This window comes from Paramisgurnus dabryanus, chromosome 1 (assembly GCF_030506205.2).
Source record: "Paramisgurnus dabryanus chromosome 1, PD_genome_1.1, whole genome shotgun sequence".
NCBI lineage: Eukaryota > Metazoa > Chordata > Actinopteri > Cypriniformes > Cobitidae > Paramisgurnus > Paramisgurnus dabryanus.
This window is the reverse complement of record NC_133337.1, coordinates 58184036-58203868: the sequence shown is the minus strand read 5'-3', so window position 1 is coordinate 58203868 and position 19833 is coordinate 58184036. Positions and strand designations below refer to the sequence as shown.

Sequence of the window (19833 nt, the reverse complement as noted above, 5' to 3'; positions counted from 1 at the left end):
AAATGTTCTCAGGGTTGTATGGTTAATTTTGTATTTTGTTTATTTCATCTGTACATTTTGCTTGCAATTCTTTTAAACATTAGCTAAATAAATCTGAATTTTTACCATATCTGTATTAACATGTTTATATGCAAAGTGGATTGCAAACGTGAAAGAAAAAACACATTTAATGTTAAACAAACACAGAGATAATACACATGTATACTCCCTCTACTGGAAATATGGCTATGACGCTTCTGTTTTGGCTTTTTTAGATGCTGGTGTGTCCTCTGTTTGCTCCTTGAGAGCTTGTGGTTTCTTCATAGTGAAAACAACACCAGAAGCAGTGGCTCTCGTCTCTGTTTTAAATGAATCAAGAAAAGCATCTGTGAACATTCATATATCATTTAAACCCCATCTCTATCTGATAACCAAAAGAAGATTGCAGGATCAATACTACACCATCTCATACCCATCACTGTAATGCATATAAAGCAAACCAACAAGCAATCTAACTGCAAACAACACCATGCTGTATAGATTTATGCCTATACCACTGAAATGGAAAATAACGCATCTACTGCGAGTCATTTACCTCCGTGCAACAAGACAGATCTGCAGTTAGTAGAAACTGCAGATTTGGCGTCTCCCTCAGACAGGCTAAACACAAGCCCCCTGTAAGATTTATTAAGGAATATACCAATACACAAGCATACAAAGCAGTAACCAGAGGGAATACATTTTCATTTAAAAAGGATACAAGTTGGCAATGTCATATGGCCCTCTCATCTCAAGAGGCTAAGGAACGGAAAAGAAAGATTACTTCACAGCATGTCATAATGACCACACACAGGTCTCGACAATAAAAATGAACCGCAGGTCCAGGGTCAGTTCCTAAACAATCACTTATTCCATTTGATCATTTTACACTTGTTTAATGCCTTGAAAACTTTTCATGTGACACGCTAAACTTACAGTTATAAATTTTGATAATTTAACCTATTGCTATAATCTAGCACTAATGATGAATTTTTAACAACCTTGAACAGGTTAATGAATATATTTCTATTTTGATACAAATTTTCAGATATTATGACAAAAGTAAAAATGACTGACATTTTATGAAAATAATAAATATGTATATTTTTGGAGGCACCAATTAAAATGGTCTGGAAAATTGAAATCTGGGGCAGTATAAGAAATCCATAATGTTGAGCCCTGCACACATGCTCAATACTTTACATCAAATTAATTAAAGCCTGTACTGAATTATATTAACAAGGATTTGCGACTTTTTACCTTCTCTGCTCCACTGGATATGATGATATTCTGTAGAAAAGCAATTTAATTTGTTCATAACATTCACATTAACAGAATGCTGTACGTGTCATTAATATCCATTTACAAAACTTTAATCGAAAACGTTTGATTAACACACCTTTCCTTTGCAGGCTTCTATAAGGCTGATGGCATTGGCAATGGTGTATCTCCTCATGGTGGAGTCTCTAATAGCTGCCACATAACTTATTTCAAAAAACACTCCCCTGTCAATAGCCTGCAGTGACCAACATTAAACAAGACAACAATGATGAGTCATTTTATTAATACCTCATATAAGAGACATATCTCTCTCATTCATTAAACATCTTATGTCAACCAAAATATCATCAGAAAACATAATAGTAACACTTTATGAAGTGCAACCAACATAACTTTCATTCTTGAAATGGGATTATTTTCAACCCAGCGTTGGGTGAAAAAGGGATGACCCCAACCCGTTGGGTTGTAATTTAACCTGGGTTGTTTCAACCCAAAATGCTGGGTTGTTTTAACCCTTTACAATACACACAGTATTACAATTTTTATTACTATTCCTGAACAAATGACACACATCAGTGCCTAAGCAGATTTGTTGGGTATGAATGTAAAAACCTAATACTCACCCCATAAACTGGAGCCCTTTTAAAATGAAAGGGCTGTTTTTCAGCCACTGCAATGCAAATGATGTCAACATCAAATGTCATGCAGGCAGCCTGGCTCAGAGAGAGATAGCACAAACATTTATATCACAGCTGTTCAACATACTGACCAGTATAAAATGAAAAAAAAAAAAAAAAATCAGTAATCCAGTTTTACTTACATGAAAGAGTTTTTCTGTTTTAGGGTACACAGCCACGATGTCAAAGAGTTTGTATTCATTTGTTGGTCTCTGAGGAGAATAACATCAACATATCAGTGTACAAATAACAATGCAGCACATATGTTTTACATTGTTTAATTGTAAACTTACAAAATGAGATGCATCAGTGGCCACGATAGTTAATCGATTTAATACTTTGATGGGTGTAGACTTGCCCTATAAAGCAGGGATTGTTATTTAATTAGAATATTTCACTTATTCAAACAATTTAAATACAAACAAATAGTTAATATAAGTTACCTGTACTATGGGGAATTTCTCAAATATATCTGATATACTCTGTGGTTTAGGAATTTCCTGTAGTAGGTAATGAGTCAAGTAAAGTTCTCAAAACTTATATCGTATTTATTTTTCACATCACATTTAAATAAAATTACATCATACCTGTTTCTTTTGTTTCGGCTCAACCACATAGTTTAATGCCACTGTTGAGTATCCAACTAAAAAATTAAACGTTTTAAATGCATTAGGTTTCCTTAAAAGTACAGCACATTCGTCACTGTCTGATCGATTTAACCAACAGTGATGATTTGTGAACAGTAAATAAATCTGCTAATGCTTGTACTTACGGTGAGCAGCTGTCTCTATTATACTTCTTAGTCTGCTTTTATCGTTACTACTGATTATGTTTAAATCCATAAATACAGACATCTTTCATCCACTAACGCTGATCTGCAGTGTTTTTAATATCACTCAATTCTTTTAAACTCGTGTACTGTAAGCCACATGCGCGTACACAACCTTCTGCAACAGGACGTGTTTCGTGGACATGTGACTTACTGAAGTATTGTGGGTAATGTGGTTCATTCGGGCTGTTCGCTGACCGATCGGTCTGTGACATCAAAGTACCGCGAGATCCACTCGAGAACTGTGCTTTCGAATCACTCTCGCGGTCCTTTGATGTCAGCCTTCTGCGCAGCGCTGTAAGATGTCGAACCGACCGCAAAAAAACACAATACGTTTAACTTCCGTTTAAGGGGCAGGGCCAGATCCTAGCAAACGCTACGATTGGTCCGATTTGAACAGAAAGCCGCGCGACAGTACGATTGACTCGCGTTAGCATCGTGTAAACAAATAAAATTACACAAAAAGCGAGAGTGAGATACGGGATAGTTATCGTAACGGCACTAGTTTTACATTTATTTTAAATGTAATTATACATTGTTTTTACTTTAAAGGGATTCGTGTCGAAGGTATGGGTACATATTTCCTAATCGTTGTTGTAGACGCTTAAACAATACGTTATTATAATGTAATAATATGTTTATTATATAACATATAAATTAATTCTGTTATTAGCTTAACCGTTATGCATTTTCTGCAGAACAATGGAGTCGTGTTTAAATTACAAACCCGAGCGAGTTGGGTCAGTGACGGTTGAAGACCTGAGGAAAGATCTGTTTGCAGAGTTCTCCAAATTATCAAGGGTAATATCACTCTCAGACATATTTCAAGCTCTTAAAGACCTGGCAAATGTAATCAGTCGTGATTTACCGTGTTTTTTTTTTTTTTACAGGACTCTGTATCAATGGAGAAAGAGCATCTGCAGGTTTATCTGCGTGTCCGTCCGTTCACTGCTGCGGAGAAAGCAGAAGGCGAATCGCAGGTGATTTCACTAGTAATCTTTTCAAAGATTATGTCACATTACGAATGTGGTAAATGCATTCATCCAAAGCGACATAATATGCATCCATGCAAAACATATTATTAGTATGTGTTTTCCCTGGGATCAAACCCATGTCCTTTGCGTTACTCTGTAGCACCTTATGCACATTATTGTTGCGTGCTATATATGACAGATGTAAGTACATACAAGTTACATGGTGAAATAATAGTGGTTTTGGTACTAATACCATTGCTGCCTAGTATATGATTGCCTGAAAAATACTGTCAGATTGGTTGTTTGTGTTTAAAGATGCAGCCCGAATATCCCAACTGCATTTTGTTTGCCTCTCATCCTCTCCACATACAGGCGTGCATCTCAATTGAGCCACCCGATACTGTGATCCTGAAGGCACCAAGAGCATCTATGACAGCCAGACAAAGTGAAAGACTCGGGCCACAGCTTGAACAACGGTTTCAGTTCTCACAGGTACGAGATGACCGCAGTTACCATCATTGATGGTACAGGCTGTGACTGTCTTCCCATTTAATAGAAAAAATCCTTTTTTAGGTGTATGGTCCAGAAACAACTCAGAGACAGATGTTTGAAGGAACAACAAAGAGTCTTGTGAAAGAAGTCTTGCACGGAGGGAATTCCTTGATCTTTACTTATGGAGTTACTAATGCTGGGAAGACATTTACATTTCTCGGTGAGGATTTTGGAGGTTGTTTATGTGAAGATGTTACCTGTCAAAAGTTTAATTGTTTATATTTTTCTAATCAATTATTTATGAATTTTTCAGAATCTTGTCATTATTTTATATTATTGATATAAAAAGTATTAAATGAAATTAGTAAAAGTAGTAGTTAAAATGTAAAAAATTAATAAAATAAAACATGCACTACATAAAGTTGCATATATAAAGTTTTGCACTGTCCCTGTATTTGCCCTGTAATCTTTTGTTTGATGTTGTTACTGTTATTTTACAGGTCCTGAATCAGATGGTGGAATTCTGCCGAGGTCCCTCAATGTGATTTTTAACAGCATAGATGGCAGAATTTATTCTCAAAATAACATCAAGCCTCATCGGTGTGTTGACTTTACAAGACTCACTAAAGAGCAGCAGGATGAGGAAGCTACAAATAAGAGAAACCTTCTTCGCCGATGTAAAGATGTATGTATGTTTTTTATGTACTTGTTAGGTGTAAATTACTATGCACAAAATCCATCACAGCTTTGTTTTTGTTTACCAGAATGACTCACAGAAATCCCTCTCCAGTACCTCCAGTTCTTCATCATTTGAATGTAAGAATAAACAAATGTTTTTTTCCTTCAGCATTTGATTTTTCTGTCTTTAGCTAATAGGAGCTTCCTCTTTTTTATTTTTTAGGCTCCACCTCCAGTAACATGGATGAGGACAGCTTGTGTTTGGATGAGACATCTTGTGTTAAATTCTCAGTCTGGGTCTCTTTTTGTGAAATTTACAATGAAAACATCCATGACCTGCTTGATCTTGTTTCGAATGGCTCTCACAAGAGAAATGTTCTGCGACTAGCCCAGGATATTAAAGGAAATGCTTTTGTCAAAGGTAAATTCATTATTTTGTGGGTAAAATATTTTAAAGGGATACTTCATCCCAACATGTAAATTCTCTCATCATTTACTCACTCTCTTGTTGTTACAAACATGTACAGTATACATTTTCATTGTTCTGATGAACATGAAGGAAGATATTTTGAGGAATGTTTGTAAATAAAACTGATAATTATTTCATTCACTTCCACAATAGGAGAAAAATACTAATTTCATAAAAGATGCTCATTTCATTAGTTTCAGACACATTCAGTCACAGACCCACTAAATGTTTTAGCACTGATGTTAACAGGTTAGATTATTGTACACTTTTGTATGTTTTCAAATGTGATAATTTGATTGGTTAAACATGTGTGATGTAGCAAACCAAGGTGATTTCAAACTGCCATAATGAGATGTCTTTGGAAAACTCAAATATTATGAATCAATTTGCACTTGGTTTGTCTTAAATCATATGAATAAAAACACACCACATAGACATATAAACAACAATAACCACTTGATTTTCAACACAGCGGCACTTAAAATCATGATTTGAGTCCAGAATAATTTACTCAGTTAATACTTGTGTATCAATATTACTACTAGCCTAAATATAGTATTACTGTACTTTTATGCTAAATAATTTCTTCATTATCACATTATTAGCTTTGTGGCACCTGCATTTATCTGAATGGTGTTTTTCTATTTCAGATCTGAAATGGGTTCAAGTGAATAGTGCTGAAGAGGCATTCAAAGTAATGAAAATAGGAAGGAAAAATCAAAGTTGCTCATCCACTAAGCTCAACAACATCTCTAGCAGAAGGTATCTCATTTGAAATCATTTTAACATTTACTGGAGATGCACCAATATAACAGGAATTTAAAACCATTGAATATAGCCTGAATAGGACCGATATGACAAACTAATGAGTTGTATACTGTTTGTTGCACAATCCAGTGTTTTTTTCCGGTTAAAATAATATTTTATACTTATAAATGAAGTAACGGCACTTGAACTAGTTTATTTAAATAAAAATCATGTGTTTTTAATAAGAAAATCTAAATGACCTAATATACCATGTTGATTTTTTTATAGCCATAGTATATTTTCCATCCGAATTTTGCGGATTGAAGATGTGGGTGTTCCTCGAGTTCAGACAATAAGCGAGTAAGTGACCTCATGCCTTAATATTAAACTTTCAGTTTTAATTCTGGGTAAAATTTTACTGGAAGAAAAATCCTTAAAACCCTCTTGGTGGATAAAAGTAAATACAAGTACACAGGCAGCATTTTACATATTGTATACAATTTTAAACCGTTCATCACATATATCATATAGGGGCTGCACAATTAATTACAGCTGCCCATTTGTGCTCATGTCTGTGTGTTCTGGCAATATGTTTGGAAACCAAATCAGAGATTTTAAAAATCCTTTAGCCATTAGTTTTGAATTTTTTACTGACAACATAACTCTTATATTAATTGTTATTTACACTATATTATTTAGTTTAGCATAATTAGAATTTCTTTGTATCACAGAAATTATAAAACATTTCAAAACATCAATGTAAAATCTATTAATCATCAATAATAATATTTGCAATTACAATATCTTAGTGAATAATCAACATTTAATTTTGTCACAATCGTGCAGTCCTTTATAATTTTTGACAAAGTTAGTTTGAGTCTTCCTGCAGTACCATTGTAGGCTTCGTATTGAAGGGCCCTGTTTTACAGTAAATGTATTGATTAGTTTTGCATTGTATTTTTTTAAGGTTGTCTTTATGTGATTTGGCTGGATCTGAGCGATGCGCAAAGACTCAGAACCGAGGAGACAGGTTAAAAGAAGCTGGAAACATCAACACTTCCTTGTTAACTCTAGGAAAATGCATCAATGCTCTGAGGCTCAATCAAACTCAGTCAAAGTAAGTCTGAAATATGTGTACATTACACTATTCTCACCATACGCATTTTACAAAGTAAAATTTTTTTTAATGTTTAACTTTCTGATATTTGTTTTCAAACAGGTTTCATCAGCACATCCCTTTCAGAGAGAGTAAGCTGACACACTATTTGCAGGGTTTCTTCTGTGGCCGTGGAAAAGCCTGCATGATCATCAACATAAACCAGTGTGCCTCGATGTTCGATGAAACCCTTAATGTCCTCAAATTTTCAGCAGTGGCTCAGAAGGTCAGTAGGAACCGATTGGACTTTTTAAATATTTTACACCTTCACATGATCAGAACCACTGATGATTTGTGTCTATTTATTTTCCACTTACTGTTTACCCATGTAGGTAGTGGTCCTCAATCCAAAACCAGCTCCTACCATCATTGCTAAGAGATCTGCAAGGGATGTGTCCATGATGATCAATAATGCTGACCAGAAGAACTGGACTAGGAGAAGTTCACTAATGGCCTGGGAGATGAGCTTAGAGGATGTGCAAGAAGATGAAAATGATGATGATGATGTTGATGATGATGACATGGGTGAGGAAGAAGTAGAGAGCGAAGATGAGAGCATGGAAGAACAAACTGTGCTAGAAGCTGAAGATAGTCAAGAGCTACAGGAGGTAAACCAAAGATTGTATTTGTTATTAAAGGGATACTCAGCGTTTTTTTGAAAATATGCTCATTTTACATCTCCCCTAGAGTTAAACATTTGATTCTTACCATTCTGAAATCCATTCAGCTGATCTGCGGGTCTGGCACTACCACTTTTCGCATAGCTTAGCATAATTCATTGAATCTGATTAGTTCATTAGCATCACGCCTAAAAAATAACCAAAGAGTTTTGATATTTTTCCTATTTAAAACTTGACTCTTCTGTAGTTACATCATGTACTAAGACCGACGGAAAATTATGTTTGATTTTCTAGGCCGATATGGAACTATACTCTTATTCTTGCGTAATAATCAAGGACTTTGCTACTGTAACATGGCTGCAGGAGCCAGGAGGCGCAATGATATTATGCAGCAGCCAAAATAGTACCTTTAGTATCTTTCAATAGCAGGGGACTATTTTCGGGCACTACATAATATCTTTGCGCCTCCTGCAGCCATGTTACAGCAGCAAAGTCCTTGATTATTACGCCAGAATGAGATTATAGTTCCTAGCCATATCTGCCCAGAAAATCACAGCTTTTAATTTTCTGTCAGTCTTAGTACACAATGTAACTACAGTAAAGTAAGGTTTTAAATAGGACAAATATCGAAACCATTTGGTTATCTTTTTAGGCATGATGCTAATGGACTTCTAATTCCGATTTTATGGATTGTGCTAAGCTATGCTAAAAGTGGCACATTTTTAAAATGAGCATATTTAAAAATAAAAAGTACAGTGTCCCTTAAATCCCTCATAATGTTTAAGTTTTTATTATAATTTTAAACTGTAACATGTTTGCCGCAGCTTCAGATGGAAATCGAAGAGCTCAAAAAGAAGCTCTCTAAAGAAGAATCTGAAAAATTGACCATGGAATCTCAAATTCGTGAGGAGGTCACTGCGGAGTTCATGGAGCTGTTCTCCAACATGGAAAAAGATTACAAGTAAAGCCAACACTTTTATTAGCACAGAAAATGTCATACTAGTTGATTCATTGATGGTGCATTCATTTGTGGTGTTGCTTATCAATATTTTTAGTGAACGTCTCCAAAGAGAGAAGGAAATTGTTGAGGAAAGAGCAGAGAGGAGGCTGGACATACTCAAGAATTTGGTCAACAGAAGCATCAGGGAAATAACCACCGACAGCTCCGATGAGAACGCTGCAAAGGTAAATGCAAGTATCATCCAATAACAGTGTTGTTGGGGGGTTGAACTTTCTTCACATTCTTTATAACACATGGTTTTGTTTATTAAATGGTGTTGGTTTAGTCACAGTAGCAATAGATTTATTATAAATACATTAAAATTGAAACTTGAAAAAAATTGAGCTTTCTGTTGGAGAATTTGGCCATAGATTTTAACCCCATAAATTTGCTTCCATTTAAGCTTATTCCTGTGTGCTATTATTTTTTATATTTCCAATCGAACTGTCTAGTGTATGCTGCACTCTTACGGCATCACCTCTTTAGGCCTAATTATTGACTCCTGTAGGCTAGTGACATCCAACGCCTATGCACACGTTGGAGTCAAATTAAGTATGCTTTGCAAGCTGTGCGTTCGACTTTGCCAGTGTACACATAAAAAATTAACTATACTTCCAGCTTCAGCTGTTCATCAGCATTTCATAATTTATTGACCATTAGGAATCCTGCCAGATCTGTAGCTACACTATTTCGAAATGACAAATTGTAAAATATAATAAAATATTTTTTTATTTCAGGTGGCTGAGATTAGGCATTTGGACAGCATGATCGAGGCAATGCGAGATGATCTGATTAAGATAAAGGGAGATGCAGAGGCAGTGCAGATGTGTCTGACAAACGTCCCTGACCCACTAGAAACAGTCAATCATCTGAGATCACAGCTGGAGGATATGACAGAACAGCTTCACAAAAGCCAACAACAACTTGGTCTTAAAACGAAGGGTACGTTCACTTTTCTTTTAATATTAAAAATTGTAATGTCTTATATGACATAAGACTAATTCTGTTTTCTCCTTTTAGAGTTTGAAGCAATGTGTGTTCAGACACGGGAATCAAATGACCAACTTCTGGAGGCAAAAATGGTAACTTCCCATATGTTTAAAAAATTTAGTTTTTTCCGAGAACCACATTGACTTCTTGTATACTGATGTTTCTTGTTGTCTCTTGTAGAATTATGAAAACCAGAAAGTGAGATGTCGGGAACTCATGTCAATCTGTCAGGAGAAAGATGACATGATCTCCAAGTTACAGACTGCTTTGGACGAAAATGTTGAGGCAGCTACTAAAGATGTAAGTTCAGGATGTATATTAATCGATTCTAGAAAAAGATGCCTTGCTTAAGGTCACCTCAGTCACAACCTTTGGGTTTCGTGTCTGACTTTCTAACTAGTAGGCCATGGCTGCCCCTCATTGATAAGATTGATTGTTCCTGTGGCTCAATTGGTAGAGCATTGCGTTAGCAGCCGCAAAGGTCATGTTTTTAATTTCTAGTGAGCACACTATTTAAATGTATATCTTGAAATGCACTGTAAGTCGGTTTGGATAGCGTCTGCCAAATGCATAAATGTAAATGGAGCTCATCATGTTCTTCCAACATTTGTTATACAATGCATACACATATCTTTTATACAATATTTCAGATTTTTGTACATCTAATATCTAGCAAATTTGCTTAAAAATGCCACTTAGCATGACTTTTTTTATTGTAATAACCCTTCTCCTTCTTTTGTTTTCATACGCGTATAGAGAACCTTAATTACCACTATCAAAGAAGAAATCCTTCATCTCAAAAACAACTGTAAGTGCATGCCAAATCAAGATGGCACTCCTAGAGAGGAGGAAATAAGAGCCCAGGAAATTCAACACCTCATGCAAGAGCTGAAAATGAAAGATGACCAGCTGAATGAACTAAAACTTGAGCAATGTGCGCTGGAGAAGAAGGTGCATGATCTTTCTAATAGATTGGCAGAGCGGACGCGTGCAATCGAAGCCGCTGTTTCCTCGCTGGGAATGGAGAGAGCTGAGGTCACCAAAGTCACAAATGAAAACAAGGCCATCGCCAATGAGTTGCATGTGCTTCAGGAAACAGCCAATGACACGAGTTCAAAGCTCAAAACTACTCAGATGGAGCTGAACATTCAGACGAAGGTGGCCAATGAGCTTTCAGAAGAACTTGATGCGGCCAATGCTCTGATAAAGCAACATCAGGAAGAGTCTCACAGTCAGTCCAAAACCATTGAATCCTTGATGACAGAGCTAGACCAGTTACGTCTGGAACTCAGTGCTGACCAGTTATCACGTGATGAAACCGAGACTCTCCATCATAAATGTGAGAAGATGGAGGAGTCATCTAAGGAGAAGAATAGACAAATCGCTGACCTTAAGCAAGAGGTCAGCCACACCAAAGTAAAAATGTGCCAGCTGGAGGAACTTTGCTGTCAGCTTAGACTCGAGCGTGATGCCCAGGTGCAGGAACACAAGAACCTACTGAGCCATTATGAAGCCCAGAAGCTCAACATGGCTGGAATAAGGGGCAACTCTGAGCTGTTGGAACTGCTAAAGACTTTGAAACAACAACAGGGGATGCTGCAAAAACCGGAGCAGGGCTCCAGAGATGATTGCTGGAAAACTCTGCTAGAACAACTTGTGCGAATACTCAGCGAACTGAACCACAACGATGAGGTTTTAAATATGGCGAGAGCGATTGTAGAGCAGGACCTTTCTGAAGCCAGAGAGGACACAGAGCAGAGGATAAATGAGATGCAGAAGAGTCTGGCTCACAAAGACCAAGAACTGGAGAATAAAACCCAAGAGCTGTTAAAGTAGGTCCATGTTTTTTCTTCAGACACTTATGATAACACTAGGAAGCAGGTGTTAGTGTGAAATTCATGCTTGGTATACAATTGGGCTTGCATAGGTACTTTTTTACCAACTGACTAGCTGTAAGATAATGTTTACTAATAAAGCATACATAAGGTTGACAATATGACCAAAATCTTTTATCACAATAGAATTTATTTTATATCATGAAAACAATATGTATCTTGGTAGAGTTTTCTTTTTCTTTTAAAGGAATATTATACTTTCATAAAACTTGATTAATTTGTTCAGAAATTAAGTTTTTGGAGGAAAAAAAGTCCAGGATTTTTCTCAATTTAATAGACTTTAGTGGACCTCTACAGTTTCAATGGAGCTTCAAGAGGTCTAAACGATTCCAAACAAGGCATAAGGGTCATATCTAGCAAAACAACTTCTCATCTTGCACTAGCTGTGGGACCCACCAGCGGAACCTCACGTATTGCATAAGTACGTCTGTTGCATCGGACTACACGGGCCAGCCTTTACTCCCTATGTGCATCAATACACCTTGGTCGCCCATGACCCTGTCGCCCGTTCACCGCTTTTCCTTCTTTGGACCACTTTTGATGGGTACTGAACACTGCAGAGTCAGACCGGGAACACCCAACATGAGCTACCGTTTTGGAGATGCTTTGACCCAGTCGTCTAGCTATCACAATTTGGCCCTTGTCAAGAGTCACTCATATCCTTATGGTTGCCCATTTTTCCTGCTTCTAACACATCAACTTCGAGGACAAGTGTAGTTGATTTGTTAGAAGCAGGAAAAATGGGTCCAAGAAAGGAAGAGCGGTGAACCGGCAACAGGGTCATGGGCGGCCAAGGCTCATTGATGCATGTGGGGAGCGAAGGCTGGCCGGTGTGGTCCGATCCAACAGACGAGTTACTGTAGCTGACATTTCTGAAAAAGTGAATTCTGGTTCTGATAGAAAGGTCATATATAAATAAACATGTGTAGAACATCAACAAAGTTATATTATAATAGACAGCCTCTAATATATATATAAACATAGGAGAAAGTTTGCTGAAAGTCAAAAGAGTTCATTTTTAATTTTTACAGGTCGAGAGAAATGGTGAATGATGGACTCAATAAAATAAAGACCATGAGTTGTGATTTGCAGCAGCTGGAGAAAGAGCGATCAGATATCAGACGTAAATTATGTGACTCTACAGCACAGGTTAAACAATTACAGGAACAGGTAAATATTTTTTATCATTTTCAATAATTACATTTTAATGGTAACCTATATTACATTTCTTTTAAACAATGCTTTTTTCATTTCAGATCTCGAGGTTAAGTGAAGAAAACGGATCGTTTCAGCAGAGGCTATGTAAAGCAGAGGAGATGAGGGATCAGGCTCTGCACAGTTTGAGATATAAAGAGCAAAGTATCGATCCACTGCAGACTGTGAGTGACTTTTCCACCTTTGCTTTCTTAAATGCGTGATGTTATCAGATCTTAAGACCGCTGAATTACACTCTTACATTTCAATCGCAGGCACGACCTATCCATTTCAAAGAAAGTGTACAGCTTTGCCAAACAACCTGCCAAGGTAATCATCACATCTTAAACCCCTTTTCCCATTTTAAAAATCGGCTTAGATTTGGATCTTATTAAGATTTTGTTTGCAGATCTTTCGTCAGATCAGAAGCTGACTGAGGCGACACATGTAAAGTTTAATAAAGAGCGTGCACAGATAGATCAAGATGAAATGCTGGAGGCTGGAATGGACGGGGCTGAATCTAAAACTGAAGGTGACTGAGTTTGTTTTAATTAGGGATGCACTGATTTCTGTGCAAATATCAATATTCGCTGCCTTAAAATGACATCTACTGATACCGATAGATTTATTTCTACTCCCTGTTTGTGCCGCAACTGCAACTTGGTTGTCATTGTAACCCAAATCAAAATAATCCCAAAGTAGGAGTGTTGATGTGTTTTTAAACAGTCGGCCGATGTCTGTGGATAAAATTGCTTTATTCTGCCAGTGCCAATACCGATTATAGGCTTATATATTGGTGAATCCCTAGTTTTAATACATCACACAGATTTCAGTAATTTTATAATTGACTCTTCACACAACAAGCATCTCATTGTTTTTCTCAGATCGTGTAAACTCACAGGAGATCCGTTGTTTTGGAAGCGCTGGTGAACCCCAGCAGCAAAGCACAAAGGTAAGAATCTACAAGCTTTGGATCGATTTCTCCACAACTATGTGAGATTTGATAGCAGTTTGACTTTGTTTTATGTTTCAGCAGTCTAATGAGCCTTCAGATGATAACCAGGAAAGGTTGCGGGAAAAGGATAGTGACAGAGCTGCAGGGGAAGAGGTAAGAGCGGCCCGGGCGTCAGGGAAACTTGAGGGCGACCAGCATGGCATGCTGCAGCTAGTGCTGTTAATAGGATTGGCCTTTTCGTCACTCTCCCCATCTAGTTATTTTCTTTCTCGCAAGCTTGAGGGGAGGTTTCAGCCCAGAGTAGTAATTTTTTACGCAGCAGGTTCTGAGTTAATATCATTCCTGCTTTTCAAATGACCTGCCATGAGAAGGAGTTGCAGGACTGGAGTGTGTTAATAGCAAAGCTAAAAGTGAGTTTAAACCAGGCCAACACAGAACTTTGCAAAATATTTATCGTTCATACACTTCTTTACATCTCGTCTTTCTTGTTTATTTGTTAGGTATTTTGGTTAATTTGATGTTTTCTGCACACATCTGCTTAAGATTGGGAAGGTTAAAGGGCACATATTATGCAAAATCCACTTTTACAAGGTGTTTGGACATAAATGGGTGTGAACACAACCACCCTACAATGAAAAATATTGTCCCACTGCTTTTTTTAATCCTCATTTAACCAAAGCAGTCTCATTAGACATGCCGTTTTGATTCTCTTGTTACTCTGACCTCACACTGATAAAGCCCCGCCCACAGCCACTAACTGACGGTCCTGCATTACCAAAGTTTCTGCCCTCATGGTGTTGGACATTGTCTGCCATATCTTAATAGTGAGATACAATCTGTATTCAATAGAATCAGATCTATTGTAACTAAAAGACCTCACCGTCGCTTTTGGTAAGGGTGTGAGGATCAGTAGCTCATTTGCATTTAAAGATACAATGCTAAAAATGACTTTCTTGCATAGTATTTTTGTCTTGTTTTCAGAACAAATATCTAAAAATTCTTAAATCAAGATGTATTTTCTGGTTGAGCAAAATGACCCAAGAAAATAAGTTTAGTTTTTAGACAAAAAATATCAAATTTAGGTGAACTTGTGCTTAAAACAATCAAAAATATCTGCCAATGTGGGAAGAAAAAAAATCTAAAAATATGTTTACGTTTTTCTTAAACTAATTCAAAAGAAAAAAATTATTTTTCAAAAAAATGCACTTCAGATTATTTTAAAAATAAATGTGGTAACAGAAACATGCATATTGTATGTGAACACGCTCCGATTTCTCTGTTATCCTTCATTGTGCAGGTAATAAAATTACAGGCATTTTTAGATAAGTTACCAATAAAGAGTTACAACCTCCACCACATTATATATAGGCCATGCATTTATTGTGAGTTGTTGAGTATCCTCTTCTTTAACACTGTCTGTAATGTTCTTCACTTCTGATTGTAGAAAATGTTACAGCAGCAGCCTGCTGAGAGTCCAGATGTCATTTCAAAACTACAAAATCAGAAGGATGATTTGACTACTTCTCTTAAATCTGAAACCCAGGAAGATAACCGTTCCAAACAGCCTTCAGATGTGAAGAAAACAAATGAAGGCGACTCTTACTGTGCAACACAAGAGGTCAGTATAGTGATATTAAACCTATCAAACAAACAATAAGGCATGTACAAATGAAAATGATTTTGTTTTGCATGATAATCAGTATTATTGATCAACAGGTGGCCCTACTGGACGCTTCTGTTCTCTCCACAAAGAGCCTAAGAGACAAACGCTTCCCTAAACCTGAGCTGGAAATCAGTTTCACCCCACTTAAACCTGATCGAATAAATGTCAGAAAACCTGGAGAAGAAGAATCCGTCACAATTAAACTCAGACGTACAGCCAGAAAGAGAAAGAGCCCAGAAATGGAGGTACACAGAAACCGTGTCTAAATACACTTATGGAAATGAAGATCTGTTTATTCTGATCACATGTAGAAAGCATTTCATTCAGATGTAAATGAGTTCCAAAATGTTTTGTCATTTGATCACATGGACCACATTCAGGGGTAGTCAAAAACACATGTGAGCACATTGCTTTAAGTGTGTACATGCTAATCTGTCCTAAAGCATCAACAACAGTAAAGGCCCCCTACCTGTCAATCAAACAATTGGAGTGAAACAAGGTTTATTTAGTTTTCATAGTTACCTACACCTTCGATTTGGAAATGTGTACTGTATATGGTATTGAAATCAGATAATGTTATTACTAGTGGGTTCAGAGGTGTCCTTTGCTAAAATATTTATTATTCAAAACATCTTGTTTGTGCATTAAAGGGATAGTTCACCGGAGAATAAAAATGTTGTCACTTACCCTCATGTCGTTCTACAACCGTAAGACCTTTCTGAGCCCCTTAGGGGCTAATCACACCAAACGCGTGTTAAACGCTTGGAAACGCAAGGCGCGATGCATGGCCGCAAGGCCCGCCTCTCCCCTCCAGCTCACAACTTTCAAGGCCCAGAAAGGCAGTACAGTAAAGTCCACGTGACTGCAGTGGTTAACTTTAAAGATTGAAATGTAGTCACATGGACTATTTTAACGATATCTTTACTGTACTGCCTTTCTGGACCTTGAAATTTGTGTTGCTGTCTATGGGGTCTCAGAAAGTTCTTGAATTTCATTAAAAATGGGACACTCTACTTTTTCAAAAATAGGCTTATTTTCCAGCTGACTTTCCAAAATGACCAAAGAGTTTGTATATTTTTCCTATTTAAAAATGTACTCCCCCTAAAAATAGTCCCCTTCGTAACTTTCAATAGCAGGGGGCTATTTTCGGGAACTGCTAAACTTGTTGGTCATTTTTGAGCGTGATGCTAATTAGGGATCGACAATATGGATTTTTTTTTGTGCCGATGGCGATACCGATTTTTGTTTCATCAGCCTTAACCGATGACCGATACATGCTGCCGATTTTCTTGAGCAGATATTTGGATCCGATACTGCTTTTGCTCACTCAATTTACATCATAAAAATGACACCATGATGCCAAATGTTACAAGTCTCGATTTAAAACAGTAACATTTATTGAACTTTAAAAAAAAACTATTTTTAACAAATAGTAAAAACAGGTGAGGGTGATATGGAACCATGAACTGCACTCTCCACAATGACGAGGAACTATCAGCAAAGGATATTGATTTCTAGCACTTTACTTCTACAAATATATATAGAGATGAGAAATAAAACCTGCTTTGTTCAGCTATAGTCAGCTGTTAGGCCAAGCTTTCCATGTTGTCATGGAAAGGTTGGTTGTTTTTAGTCACATGACCTGCAGGCTGCGATCGCTTGCGGCTTCCAGCACTCTGTCTGTAAATAATGCCGAAAAATCGGCGGACACAGCAGCCACATATCGGCCGAAGCCGATACACATAAAACTCACAAAAGTCGGCCCGATATATCGGCCGGCCAATATATCGGTCTGTCACTATGGTCTAATCGGATTCAATGGATTATGCTAAGCTATGCTAAAAGTGGAACAGAGAGACCCGGAGATCAGCTGAATGGATTCCAAAACAAAAATTGAAATGTTTAACTCTAGGGGAGCTGGAAAATTAGCATATTTTTTAAAAAAGTGAAGTGTCCATTTAATTTGTGTTTCGAAGATGAAGGAATGTCGTACTTGTGGGGGGCGACATAAGAATTAGTAATTTATCATTATCATATCAATTTTTTCATTTCAGGGGAAGTGAAAAAACTAAGATTAAAGGGCACATATTATGCAAAATACACTTTTACAAAATGTTTGGACATAAACGTGTTGGCATTGTGTGAACAAAACCAACCTACAATAAAAAATCCATCCTCTCCTTTTTTTAATCCTCATTAAACCAAAGCAGTCTTATTAGACATGCTGTTTTGATTCTGTTGTTAATGTGACATCACACTGATAAAGCCCTGACCACGGCCACTGACATTGTAGTGCTAATGCGGCTAAATATACTGTTGTCTCAGACCGTATTAAAATAAATCAGATCTATTTTTCACCAAAAGCTCTCATTGTCTGTTGGTAGGGGAGTGAGGAGCAGTAGCTCATTTCTATTTAAAGGTACACACATGAAAACAGCACTTTTTTGCTCCCACCCAAATAGGGCCAAATACATGATTTGTGGGATATTTTGAGCTAAATTTCAGAGTTCAGACACATTCTATGTTCACCTAAGACTTACATTACATCTTGTTATTATGGCCATATATGTGCCCTTGACGTTCAAGTATGTCAAACGGTCCACTTTTTTTCTTCTTGCTCACAGTATCTGTTGCAGAAACTAGTCCAACAATTTTTCACAAGTACATGAATTTCTCTGTACATGACACAAGCATAATAATTATATTTTTTATGTTTATTATTTTTTTTAGAAGGCGGTGGAGTCGGAAAATCGTAAAAACAGACGGCTCAGGGTGAACAAGGAGAACATACAGTCTGTTGAGGTGCCAGCTACATGAATTTACTGTTCTTGTTCCTGTGACATCATACGTCATCAGATGTGACATCTCTTTCTCTGTAACATTTATTTGAGTTCTTTGTTTTTGTACCCAGACTCCAAAAGTGCAGAGAAAAATAGCGAGTCAAGATTCTCCAGCAAGCCTTAAAGGGAGAAAAGACGGAGCCCTGCAGAAGATCGGTGACTTTATTCAGAGTTCTCCGACTCTCTTTGGAAGCAAAGGTCAGCTGTAGCTCATCATTTTAGACTCAGTCAATGACATCGATTGCAGGTGTCTGCCAAAAGTGTTTCATACTGTATCTCAAAGTTTTGAACTCCTTCAACAGCCAAAAAGATCATGAGCATGGTTAAATCCCCAGAGCCACTAAAAACAACTGAAAACAACAAACCTAAGAGATCCAAACGAAAGCTCTTCAAGACCCATGTTTCCTCCCCGTTTGACATTCCCTCACATCCTGTAAGTAATGTTTACTGTGAGTAGTGAATCAGGAAAGCATTATGAATTTATTCATTAGAGATGCGTCCATATTGAATTTTTCCACTGATATATGCTGATACTGATAGTTTGGTGGTTATATTAACTTGCATTAACTTGAATCTGAGGATTACATTTTCTAAATGTTATTCTTTTATATATTGAACATATTTTTTATACACAGAGCTTTGATTGACAGGATATATCGTCCATTGCTATTGGCTGTTTTTAATCTATCAACTGATAGTGTGAAAATTGGCTTTTATTGACCGATGCCGATTATTGACCGATATATCGGTGCTACTTTAATGTGAATGAATCAGAAGCATGCCATTTGTTATATTTTGACAGCTGGATTTGATGTGTATTTAATTCAGTAAATTGTTTTACAGATTGGAGGCTGTGAAGATGACAAAGAAAGCGATCATTTGATTATCAAGAGAAAACTGAGAACGAGGACTGCAAAAATATGATTGAATATCTATTTGTAAATATTTGTAAATATGTTTGTTCATAACAGCTTTTGTAACTTTGACACATTTTGACTCAAACACAAACTGTTGTGTCAACTATTAAAAAATAGAGAAAACATTTTTGGTAGCATTCTACTTAAATACACGGGAGAAATATCTGATCAGTATGATATTGTTATCGTTTAAAGTTTCACAATATAAAAACATTTTGGTGTTGAAAGCTATTTTAGACATTCAGAGGTGAAAGAGATAGAGAGTTTCTCAGATAAATGTTTGGGGTCAGCGTGTATGATAGTCATTTATTACCACTGTCAGTATATGGAGGGTGGCTGTCATCAAAGAAGAGTAAGTCATATATTTTACCTGCACCTCCTGATCTGTGTACTTTACACTAGATAGGTCACATCTGTACTAATACACTCCTCACTTTC

General features: G+C 36.9%; 2 protein-coding genes across 3 annotated transcripts; one reads left to right on the top strand and one right to left on the bottom strand.

Moving 5' to 3' along the window:
* Nucleotides 1–14: 14 nt before the first annotated feature.
* Nucleotides 15–2937, bottom strand: rpp30 (ribonuclease P/MRP 30 subunit). The gene is made up of 11 exons (XM_065242599.1): nt 2749–2937; nt 2564–2619; nt 2420–2476; nt 2270–2335; nt 2120–2188; nt 1923–2012; nt 1418–1534; nt 1279–1308; nt 740–777; nt 575–654; nt 15–338 (listed from the first exon to the last, which is right to left on the bottom strand). Exons 1-11 carry the CDS (start codon nt 2828–2830, stop codon nt 226–228), a joined length of 798 nt encoding a protein of 265 aa, XP_065098671.1. The 5' UTR covers nt 2831–2937; the 3' UTR covers nt 15–225.
* Nucleotides 2938–3220: 283 nt separating this feature from the next.
* On the top strand, nt 3221–19488 carry kif20bb (kinesin family member 20Bb). 2 transcript variants are annotated; one of them, XM_065242598.1, is made up of 31 exons: nt 3221–3372; nt 3504–3606; nt 3696–3785; nt 4152–4271; nt 4353–4491; nt 4772–4956; nt 5036–5087; nt 5173–5370; nt 6069–6180; nt 6454–6525; nt 7133–7282; nt 7385–7547; nt 7654–7929; nt 8766–8902; nt 8997–9126; nt 9679–9883; nt 9962–10023; nt 10112–10231; nt 10688–11763; nt 12858–12996; nt 13083–13205; nt 13296–13350; nt 13430–13552; nt 13905–13972; nt 14057–14128; nt 15420–15593; nt 15692–15883; nt 18369–18440; nt 18550–18676; nt 18781–18911; nt 19322–19488. In XM_065242598.1, exons 2-31 carry the CDS (start codon nt 3508–3510, stop codon nt 19400–19402), a joined length of 4743 nt encoding a protein of 1580 aa, XP_065098670.1. In that variant the 5' UTR covers nt 3221–3372; nt 3504–3507; the 3' UTR covers nt 19403–19488. The 2 variants fall into 2 exon arrangements, with proteins under 2 accessions (XP_065098670.1, XP_065098669.1); XM_065242597.1 differs by having other exon boundaries at nt 14054–14128.
* Nucleotides 19489–19833: the final 345 nt, after the last annotated feature.

Bases quoted from the DNA above. Each gene is read 5' to 3' on its own strand.
- kif20bb (XM_065242597.1), top strand. From the start codon at position 3,508: ATGGAGTCGTGTTTAAATTACAAACCCGAGCGAGTTGGGTCAGTGACG. The intron at 9,884-9,961 runs GTACGTTCACTT...TTCTCCTTTTAG, and splicing joins ACTTGGTCTTAAAACGAAGG to AGTTTGAAGCAATGTGTGTT. The intron at 14,129-15,419 runs GTAAGAGCGGCC...TTCTGATTGTAG, and splicing joins ACAGAGCTGCAGGGGAAGAG to AAAATGTTACAGCAGCAGCC.
- rpp30 (XM_065242599.1), bottom strand. From the start codon at position 2,830: ATGTCTGTATTTATGGATTTAAACATAATCAGTAGTAACGATAAAAGC. The intron at 2,189-2,269 runs GTAAGTTTACAA...TATTCTCCTCAG, and splicing joins CCACTGATGCATCTCATTTT to AGACCAACAAATGAATACAA. The intron at 655-739 runs GTATCCTTTTTA...TAAATCTTACAG, and splicing joins CCATATGACATTGCCAACTT to GGGGCTTGTGTTTAGCCTGT.